The sequence below is a fragment of the Anguilla rostrata genome, chromosome 7 (assembly GCF_018555375.3).
Source record: "Anguilla rostrata isolate EN2019 chromosome 7, ASM1855537v3, whole genome shotgun sequence".
Taxonomy (NCBI): domain Eukaryota; kingdom Metazoa; phylum Chordata; class Actinopteri; order Anguilliformes; family Anguillidae; genus Anguilla; species Anguilla rostrata.
In genome coordinates, this window is record NC_057939.1 from 16,143,918 (window position 1) to 16,155,145 (window position 11,228).

General features: G+C 41.4%; 1 protein-coding gene across 2 annotated transcripts; it reads left to right on the forward strand.

Annotated features, from left to right (window-relative positions):
* Positions 1-837: 837 nt before the first annotated feature.
* LOC135259153 (solute carrier organic anion transporter family member 1C1-like) lies at positions 838-10,888 on the forward strand. Of its 2 annotated transcripts, none has more exons than XM_064343153.1 (16): positions 838-947; positions 4,069-4,155; positions 4,557-4,659; positions 4,760-4,901; positions 5,031-5,163; positions 5,377-5,504; positions 6,127-6,273; positions 6,351-6,449; positions 6,920-7,138; positions 7,449-7,613; positions 7,952-8,147; positions 8,720-8,885; positions 9,116-9,300; positions 9,587-9,651; positions 9,923-10,040; positions 10,432-10,888. In XM_064343153.1, the coding sequence occupies exons 3-16, from the start codon at positions 4,561-4,563 to the stop codon at positions 10,637-10,639; spliced, it is 2,070 nt and encodes a 689-aa protein (XP_064199223.1). In that variant the 5' UTR covers positions 838-947; positions 4,069-4,155; positions 4,557-4,560; the 3' UTR covers positions 10,640-10,888. The 2 variants fall into 2 exon arrangements, with proteins under 2 accessions (XP_064199223.1, XP_064199224.1); XM_064343154.1 differs by lacking the exon at positions 838-947 and adding an exon at positions 3,498-3,931.
* The last annotated feature ends 340 nt before the right edge of the window (positions 10,889-11,228 follow it).

Consider the following 11,228-nt stretch of genomic DNA (forward strand, 5'->3'; position numbering starts at 1 on the left):
GTGGAAACGCGTATCATCTCTAAATGTGAGGGTATATATGCTAAGACTGTCCGTGAATTAATTTTGTGCAGATTTATGTACAATTAAATGTCTTGCCACTATATGTACCTCAGGAAGTCGGGAGAAGAAAGTGCATTTTAGTCTGTTCAGTGTTAACTGAGTAAGCACATGAAAGGCACAGAAGAAATTGAGCATAAATGTGTAAAGGGGTGTTGGACATGATTATCTGGGTGTTTTTACTTGAAATTACACTCTTAGACATATTTCAGGTAATCTTGTGCACTATGCTGAAAAATAGTTTGCAGCCTGGAAAAAAGGAAATAAATCTTGTGTGCTGTTATAAGTTGCTAACAAATTTGTGTTCTACCGGCCCCTGATTCTGAATGCTTGAGTGATAGTTGTCCTGCACTTGGGTAACATGCTGTACCAGGTATTGAGAAACACCCTAGGTACTGGTGTACTCTAGAGGTATGATAATTTTCAGGAATGTGTACCACCCACACCAAAAATTTGAGTAACTAGGCAGAGGTGAAGCCAACATTGTGGTCGTTTTATAGAGTTATGAAAGCACCAGCAGTTGTGTGGAGTCAGCAGATATATTTGTGTAGCTTCATGAAACCTAAACCTAAACCCAGGGCGACATAGCTCAGGAGGTAAGACCGATTGTCTGGCAGTCGGAGGGTTGCCGGTTCAAACCCCGCCCTGGGCATGTCGAAGTGTCCTTGAGCAAGACACCTAACCCCTAACCCCTAACTGCTCTGGCAAATGAGAGGCATCAATTGTAAAGCGCTTTGGATAAAAGCGCTATATAAATGCAGTCCATTTACCATTTACCATTAAACACATGCTCATTTCCCCGTGGACTAAAATTTTGAACTGAATTGACCGTATCTTCAATGTGATTCTGTCTGCGTTCTGAGTTTATCTGAGTTCACAACACCAAAGTGGTAAGTATATTTGTATCTTGGGGGGAGTTGATATCTACATATGCAAAACGAAATGAGAAGTTGGGATGCCTGCGGGCCACAGGTGAATATGGAAGAATCATAATTGTAAATGGATACATGGTGGAGTAACTCAGGTCCGAGCGCTTAGCTACGCGCAGTTAATCACTTGCTATGATTTGTTTAAAATGTATCATAGGAGATACGGGAAGAAGAAAAATATTAGTTATGTAATGTTTAAGTGTTCTTACAATCAGTGGTCGATTACGCCTGAACAGGGCAGGTTTATTGCATTGGGCATGGCTCTGGAAATAACAGAACAGAAGACGTTACATTTATTTGACAGACGCTTTTATCCAAAGCGACATACAATAAGTGCATACCGAAGGTCATTGGAACAACTGCAAAACACAGGTCCGATAAGGTACAATAATCATTTTGTAATAGTTATTCATAGCCATGACCACATTAAGTCCAGTTTACACAGTAAACAGTACTCTGACCTAACCTATGCTAAGGCAAACTAGGGGGCATGAGAAGCTACAACATCAAGATAATGATACAAAGTGCAATAACTGCTGGATGGAGGTACATGTAAAAAAAAAAACAGGAAAGTGGCACAGGAGGTGTAGCATGAAAGAGGGGGATTTAAGTGAATAAAAATGATCCCTGATTGCCTCACAAAGTGGTGATAGTTAGGTAGTCCAGTTATAGTCTGAAGAGAAGAGTCTTCAGACCTTGGCGGAAGATGGGCAATGACTGAGTGGTTCGTAGAGGAACAGGGAGTTTGTTCCACCCCTGGGGAGCTAGGGTGGAGATGCTTTGTGGTAGGGACGAGTGATAACCATTCTTGGGAAGACAGGAAGAGAGCCAGTGTGTGCACTGGCAGCAAATATGCATTTGAAGTAGTACATGACTACATGGTATTTGAGAACACAAGGGAAACCTGACTGCAGGGGAAGACGACACGAAAAACTGACTGGAGACAGTGGCTAACAGCAGTAATCCATGGACGAGCCCATAAAATGATAGAGACCGTGTAATGGCAAGGTATGCTTATGACGACGAAGCAACAAAGCAGGCTCTTGATGACAAAGTCCACTAGAGGCTGTAGGCTTGAAATGCCAATGATTCAATGGTATTGTGCAAGAAGCAAATTGGAAAAAGGCAGGGAGTTTACCAGATCAGAATAAAATTTAGTGAAGGGTTGTTCATAACTTCATGATTCCTTCTACTTTAAGAATGATCTCTCAAGGGCCATCGTAAAAATGGGAGAAACGTAGGCTGTAGTGTTACCAGCAGTTATATGGAAAGTTCCAGCAGCCCCAAGAATAATAGTCCTGAAGCCCCTCAAGACTGTGACTGAGAGAGCCATTAGGCTCTCAGTTTATACTCTCCTGCTGGAGTGGGAAATTAAGGTCAGGATTGTTTGAGGTAATATCTGCTGGTGTTGGACCAGTCACTGAAACAGCTGGTGGCAGAAAATAAGGCCAAACAAAATATAACTAGTAAGGCAAGAGCTCTGCTACAGCATGGGCTACATGTTATCTCAGCAGAGGTGGGCCCAGGTGACTGGAAGAAATGACTTCCCAACATTGGAGGTCTGACTTCTTCTATACAAGTACTGTTGACAACTGAGATGTGGTATTATGTATAGTTTGTTTTAGTCAACACAAAGGTATATGCATTTTAAATATTTTTAAATAGGAATTAAATTCTGTATATGAAAACGATTCTGAAAACTGGACATAATGAACATCATTTTTATAAATTTTGCATATACCCCTGAATCAAAATCTGAGAATAGTGCTTCAAATACACCAAATATTTGCAAACACGGTAAATATACAGAAAAAGAAATAAAAATGAAATGGACCCACCATCGGTGTAAAACAGTTTAACATTGTTAGTTTGGTTAATTAATGTGTGTACTGTTGCAGTGTCAGCTGGGTGAATGATTGTAACATCTGTAAAAGGTCTGTCGCTGTGGTACATTCCCTTCAGTTCAGGGGTGCTGTAGAGCTTAAATGTTAATCCTTAAATCTCCTGTGAAGGGAAAGCTGTTTGTATAACCGGCCTGCCGGTACCCCATGCTGATAAAAAAATGTTAAAGCATTCCTTAGACTATAGCTCTACAACAATTAAACATTTAATCACAATAGGACATGACATTCAGTTTTTTCCACATGAAAAAGATGTTTTTTATATGTATGGAAAGGTCTAATTCACTTTATAGGTTTGCCACAAATGTGACATTTAGTTCTTATTTAAGTGCTGTGTTAGTCTTTCAGTAGAAGCTAGAACATTTTCTTTTGATAAAAACATTGAAGCGGTTGTTTTTCTTTTTAATTTTTACAATGTTAATTAGAAAAAATGTAACAATTCCTGGAGACCCTCAAACATGTGGACACAATGTTTTATCATTAAACCACAAATGCATAATCCACAAAAAATGTGTAAAACAGATTTATGTGAGAGTGAACTGTAATGTTTTTTAGCAGTGCTTGCTGCCTTGTTAGTGTCCAGTCCAGGGCTGGTACATGGGCAGAATAGAAATGCGCCAGGTTCTTTGTTCTTTTGGAGCCTTTGTACTGTAGCACTCTGTGGCACTCATTAGTGCCATCCCAAAGCCATGAACTGGGATGGAAAAACACTCACTGCCACCTACAGGAAGATAAGTTCCATCACTGTTCACTCATCTACCAACAGGACAATGAGGCAGTTTACTTTCACTGCCTGGCCCAGCTATATCTGGGCATAACTCTTGTAGCATTCCAGCTGTCTTTGCTTTCAGCACCTGGTTATTCTGCCCTATCCAATAGCACAGAATGTTGTATAAGAAACTGCACAAATTCTTAGATGCTCTGGGGAGACCTCTGTGCAGAATGTTTTGTTCTCTCTAAGTTTTTGCTTGCTGTGCATCTGAAGGCTCATTATTGGTGGGGGAGAATTACCAGGGCTAAATCTGTAGGATTACCAGAATACTGGTAGGTACTGAAAACTGGTGAGCTTCTCAGCAGCATGTAGTTTTGGACATTCCTCTGTGTTTGCCGTGCTTGTCCTCAGTCTTCAGGGAAAGAAACTTTTAATTTTTAACTAATTTAATGTTGCATCTGTCTGGCAGGACATGGAGTCAACAGGTACCATGTGACAATTACAGACATGAACTGACATTTGTGAGAACAGTGACGCACTTAGAAACAGACTGAAGGTAAGGCAACTCCTATTTACATGATTTAATATGTGTATATGCTCCTGAATGGTGATTGTGGTAACACAGTTGCATTTATTTTTTTAGAATAGAAGCCTCAGATAAGTACTATGACTTAACTAAAGGAACAATTTGAAATGTTTTATTTGGATCTGTACTGGTAGGTTTTTCTTTTTGTTAATTTTGGTGTAGTTAAGTTAAGTACCTTTAACTGAAATATTGCATTTTGTGAGGTCATTGTCATTTTTGTTGTGATTGCTTATGATGCAGTTGATAGGAGTAATGGGTAGTGTAAATAGAGTTGATAAGAACAAGAAGAAACAAGAACAGAATTAAATGAATGTTGCTGACAGTCCAGTATGTATGCTGTATATATTGGTGGGTTCGGTGAATATTTTCAGAAAGATGAGCAATCCTGCAGAACAGGCTGATGAGAGGCTGACCAGCCAAGAGGCCCTATGCCTAAAAGAAACCTCCAAAGATCAATGCTGCTCCACGCTGAAGGTAATGCCAGATCATAATTCCAGTGCACAATGAGGACTTCTGGTTGGAGTCCAGGTTTATATAATTCTTACTCTCTCTTCTTTTCCTGTCTCTCTTTCAGCTGTTCATTGTAGCCCTGTCCTTTGCCTACTTCTCCAAGGCTCTGTCAGGGACCTACATGAAAAGTTCCATCACACAGATTGAGAGAAGGTTTGATCTTTCCAGCTCCCACACCGGGCTCATAGATGGCAGTTTTGAGATCGGTAACAATAGCACATTGTCATAATGAGTGAAATGTTTCAAGCAATCCTGCTTCTCTTCTGCTGCTCCTGTGGCTCTCCCTGCTGTAATTCTGTAGGTGACCAGTTGTTCCTGCTATATTTCTCCTGCAGGGAACTTGCTGTTCCTGGCAGCAGTAAGTCACTTTGGGGCCAAACTGCACCGTCCCAGGCTAATAGCGGCAGGGTGTCTAGTTATGGCTGTTGGTACAGGCCTCATTGGTCTACCTCACTTCTTCATGGGACGGTAAACATACGTCATCAAAAGCACATACTTTAAAAGTACAACGTTCCACACACTTTTGTTGTAGTGATTTTACAGTATGCTGCTCAGCTGATACATTGTGTCATGCTAGATCTCTTGTAGTGAACAGGCATCATCTATAGCTTATTATCTATAAATACCCCAACTGTAAATGAATAAATGTTTTTTTGTTTGTTTCTGTGATTATCCTTGTAGTTACAAGTTTGAAACTGTGATCCGAAGTTCAATGAATGAAAATGGCAGTATATCTCCCTGTCTGGATATTCCAAAACTGCCTGCTTCTCAGGAGACCCTACCTATGCCATCTCTCGACATTGATGCAGGTAAAAGTCACACCTGAACACATTACTCTTGTATCAGCACAGGTGAAGACAGAATAGCTTCTCAATGAGGCAGACTTGATAGGCAGAAGTCCCAAAAAGAGTAAATTTGACTCATTGATTCATTGATTATTGGAAAGGGACAGATTGGGTGACACAGTCAGCCAATACATCTACTATGTAGCAAGGCCAGTAGTAGGATGCTGGCCTCCATATTATTCTGTTATTCCCTGACCAAAGATCTCCAACATAGTGCCTGTAGATACATAGGTTGAAATGATTATAATGTAAGGAATCAGAGAAGGTTTGCAGAGTGAGGTTTTTTTCAGGGATAGCTTCTCCTGTGCTTGCTTCCAAAGTGGCCTGTTCCTCTTTGGGTTTATCTGTCCTAGGTATTTGAAGTTACTCTGAGCCTAGAAAAGGCCAACTGTTGTGTCTTTGCACAGAACCATCAAAAACTTTCCCAGCTCTGTGTGTAGAAGTATGTCTCTGTCTCTCTGAGTGTCTATATGTGTATACAAACTGAAGCTCTTTGGGTAGACAATAGAAACTCTGTGCACACATGGTGTATATAGGCTGCATGTGACATTGCGTGTACACCGTGTGTGTCTGTGTGTTTCTACAGCATGTGTGAAGGACTCTCAGTCTCACATGTGGATCTATGTGTTCCTGGGAAACACCCTCAGGGGACTAGGCGAGACACCCGTCACACCTCTGGGAATATCATACATCGATGACTTTGCAAAAGCCGAGAATTCGGCCTTCTACATTGGTAAGCACCTGTAGAAACTGTTGTTGCACATGAATGAAAGACAGTTATATTTTATGGAATCTTTATCTGATTCACAGCTTGTCTACAGACCATCACTTTGCTGGGACCCATGTTTGGCTTCTTATTGGGATCAATGTGTGCTAGACTATATGTAGACATTGGCTTTATCAATACAGGTAAGACTGTCATCAATGATGCAGATGATGTATAACTGTATATTGCATCATTTATACGTTGCTTTTTATCATCTACCATTATATCGATTATATACTATAATCGATTGTATTGATATCGTACCCCATCTATGATGTAAAAATAGATAATCTATTCCATTAGTCAATCAGTTTTTTACCTCTAAATGTCCTTAAGTTGCATGAAAGAAACGTAAGATGTGTGCTATGTAAACCGATGCTGTATTTGGCAAATTTTGCAGGAACAGCTGTTGTTGACAAAAAAAGCATAGAATGGTTAAATGATTGGGTCTGTGGCTGTGCTCTGTGTTTGTGTATCATTGTTGGTGACAGAAGAATGTTCATGTGTTTGCATGAACACTCACATTAGAGAGCATGCTTGTTCATGTGCATGTGTAAGTGCTTGTACAGGCCTGACTGCATGTGTGTGTGTGACAGAGGCTGGTCTCTTGCAGACAGCATAACTATCACTCCAAAGGATGCACGGTGGGTCGGAGCCTGGTGGCTGGGCTTCCTGGTGTCCTCAGCCATCATGCTCCTGGCTGGCCTCCCGTTCTGGTTCTTCCCCAGGTCTCTGCCCAAACAGGGCGAGGAGCACGTGGTTCCACTGCCTCCACAGGAGCAGCCAGAGCTCCCTGCCCCTCAAGCCTCAAAGCTGGCTGACATTGCCAAAGGCAAGCTGATACAAGCCCAAGCCCTGACCCACACCATGACCACAGTAGGGCCTGCAGAACACCAGCATTTTTGGTTTTGTCACAGGAGACATCACCCTCTACATTCTCTGCTCTCTTCCTTCCAAGCTTCTTTGTCTTGTTCAATCAGGACCTCTGTATAAAGCCATAATACATAGAGTTCCATGTATGAAATCCACACCTCTAGTTCAGATTCCCTGTTGTCCAAATTAAGCGAGCCAGTAAATATGCCTCCAGATCTTCTGCCCAAATACAGTAAGAGGGTTAATTAGTCATTTCGGTTCTGTTACAGGTTTTCTTCCCTCCCTGAAAAAGCTTTTGGGCACCCCAGCCTACTTCTTACTTCTGTGTGGTAGTATTCTGAAGTTCAACTCCTTTATTGGACTTTTCACATTCAAAGCTAAGTATATGGAGCAGCAGTTTGGCCAGTCAGCAGCCCGTGCCAACTTCCTCATTGGTAAGTGTGAGCTACTCGCCAGCGTTCTCATAAGTGCGTGACCACTCTCACCATAAAAGCTCCCTCACCATTAAGTGAAAAGAAAGGGGGTCGTCTAATCACAGGAAGTAAGAAGGGTTCACTTCATAACCAATCATTGTAAAGTTTCACTATTTATGTCCAGGTCTATCTGTTCAGGCTCATTCTGGTCTGTTTCAGAATATTCCTCTGCTCTTTTCAGTGATGGTATTTTCATGTTAAGCTTATGATAGCTGGCTCAAATTGAACCTAATACAGATAGTCTGTTTAACAGTATTGACCAATCCAACATAAATAGTTAGGACTTCTGTTCCCTGCAGGTGTGTTGAACCTGCCTACTTTTGCCGTGGGGATATTTCTGGGCGGGCTGTTAATGAAGAGGTACAAGCTCAGCGTGGTATCAGGGGCCCAGCTCTCCTTTGTGACCTCTTTTCTGGCCTACCTCCTGCTCCTCCCACAGTTTGGAATTAAATGTGAAAACTCACAGGTAGCAGGGTTGACTGTCTCATACAATGGGTGAGTAACCCTAACTCTAACTGCTGTCACTGTGCCATCTGTAAGGTTGGCAATGAAAGCTACTTACTTCATATTGGAATTGGGATATAGTACTAACCACTGCCTCCTACAGTTAAAGAGAAGTGCTGTGCATATTGGTTCTTATAATGCATGCCACATTCTGTGTTCTGTTGTACATTTGTACTGATTTGCTTTATTGTTCACTGCTGGAGGTTCACACAATACTGCTGATGTCCTACTACAGATTAGCATTATCATTATTCCAGCAACAAAATCGTTCTCTATTTCCCACTATGCTGAAACCAGACTATAACAGTGTATTAACAGAGCCACCCAGCTGCTGCATGAGACCAAATATGTAAATCAAAACAACATAGAAAATACACTATGGTCTATAATTACAACATAACACTGTAAGCAGACTTAACAAATCAGAAAATCCTGACCTCAACCTTAAGTATTAATTATACTTTACCAGATACTCAGCAGCCAATCTTATTTAAACATTATTGATAAATCTAATAGAATGTGGAAGCCATACCTTCAACATTGATTCATACTCCGCCCCTCAGGTCCCCTGGAGTCTCATATGAGGAGCATACATTGTTTTCAGAGTGCAACACAGGTTGTTCCTGCTCTGTGGGAGAGTGGGACCCCGTATGCTCTGAAAATGGTATCACCTACATGTCTCCATGCCTGGCAGGCTGTACTAGTTCATCTGGAACTGGGAGGAACACGGTAAAGTACTGCTCTTTTTAGTTTTGTGTATATCAAACACTGTCACTTTTGAGGAATACACACACCAGTGTTTGAATAAAGACTACTTGGGGTAATGTGAGTCAGGATTGTGGGTGTGCACTGAACTTGAGCAGTAGTCATTTTGAAATAATTTTAAAAGTATTTAAACTCCATGTGTCCATTTTTTCGTCACTGATCTTTTCAGCTTTTGTTTTTGTATTTGAACAAAGGTCTTCCACAACTGCAGCTGTGTGATGGCCTCTCCTCCTGAATCGGGCAGTCTGTCTGTGTCTCTGGGTCAGTGTGCTCGCAGTCCCGCCTGCGGCCACAGCTTCACCATATACATGGCCGTGTCTGTCCTCAGCTCCTTCATAAACTCCCTGGGAACCACACCAGGATACATGGTCATTATACGGTCAGCTGCCTCCTCGGACCTTGTGACTTTACTCATAAGCCAAAGATATACTGTTCTCAGCTCTCGCCTTTCTTCGTTGATTGAATTATTTGATTCTATAAACTGATTCCTCATTTTGAAAATTTACATTTGTGTTGGGTAGGACAGAGAGCAGCATGTTTTGTTAGGGGAACAGACAAATATAGCAGGGTTGTGTTAGGGACAGGTCAGGAGAGCAGGATTTTGTCAGGGAAATGTTTTGGATGTGATTAAGGTGAGTTTTTCCTATTTTATGATTTCCTTTCAGGTGCATCACACCTGAATTAAAATCCCTGGCCCTGGGCATCCAGACCCTGGTGATTAGAGCTCTGGGTAAATGACATAATTTCATCCTAGAAGGAAGCACACTGGGAACACTGTCAGGACTGATTCCATCACTGATATTTGAGCTGGATGACTGCCTATTGCTAAACCCTAACCTTTGAATTAATCTGTGTATTTTCAACATGCAAAATAGCCTGGTGGAAACAAAATGAAGCGTGCTTCATTTTGTTTACTCATATTACTAAATTAGAAAAAAAACTTAGAGCTGAAAGTGCCTGTGGTGTTCCTCTATGGGATTTTGCTTGTGGTTCTTCTACAGGGGGACTTCCAGCTCCAGTGTATTTTGGTGCTCTGATCGACTCCACCTGTTTGAAATGGGGACTCAAGAAATGTGGGGGCAGGGGAGCTTGTCGGATGTATGACTCTGATATGTACAGGTGAGTGTGTGCGCATGTGTGCGTGCATGTGTGTGCGTGTGTGTGTGCGAGAGAGAGAGAGAGAGAGAGAGAAAGAGAAAGAAAGAGAGAGAGAGAGAGAGAGAGAGAGAGAGAGAGAGAGAGAGAGAGAGACTGATGTGTGGTGTATATTTAATATTATTTAATCTTTATTTATTTGGGTAAAACACATTGAGACAAAAGTTTGTTTTCAAGGGGACACTCTCCAAGTATAAGAAAATATGTGCGACCCTGATAAGAAAGGAACGTTATGAGAAGGTAGTATGTTGAAAGTGATGTTCTTTTCTGCCAGAATGCCTGAGATTTGAGTGAGAGGGAATAAAAGCAGATTGTTCCTGACATGACATGATTTGGTTTCCTTTGCTGAATGCAGGGTGATATTTCTGGGCCTCATCACGTGTCTCAGTGGCTCCTCCTATTTCTTCACTGCTGCTGTGATTGTGCTCCTGAGGAGGCAGTTTCAGAGGGAGGAGGGGAAAACCGGAGACCCCCCCACAAAGCAGGATGGACTGGAACTCCACCTCTCCCAGCCAGAGAAGGAGACAGACAGGAATGCAGACCAAACCAACGGGCAGTTCTAGAAGGGTAGCTCAGACCAATGGGCAGGCCTTCAAAGGGGATCAGCCCACCGGGTAGTTCTATAACAGGGATCACCAATCAATATGTGGTTCCAGAAGGGAGAGAGGTTTAGTAACCAGGGAGTCATCAAAGCTGCATAGGGCTAGGAATTCCTTCTCCAAAAGCTGAATAACAGAGCTACAACTCTGAGCTGACTTCTCACACAGCACGTTGTTGAATCTTTTCAAATAAAGAAGCCATGAGTAATTACATTTTTAAATGTTGTATTTTTTCAAGTAAATCTCTGTGAAGTAACTGAAATAGGAAAAGCAGGAGATTGCTGGAGTTTAACACAAAAGTATGTATCTGGAAATAGTCCAGTAATAGAAATAGTTTTAAGAAAATGAAGACTTATGACCCCTGGAATCAAGTAACCATAACATAATACATTTTCAATATATATTTTTCATCAATATTTTTTCAATGCACAAACTTAAGCCATGTTATCAGCTTCAGTTCTTCAGACTGTTCAAAGACCATCACATACAAAATAAAATTTACAATTGAATGCTTACAGCATGCTTCACAAAATGGTCATTTTATGAATTTATA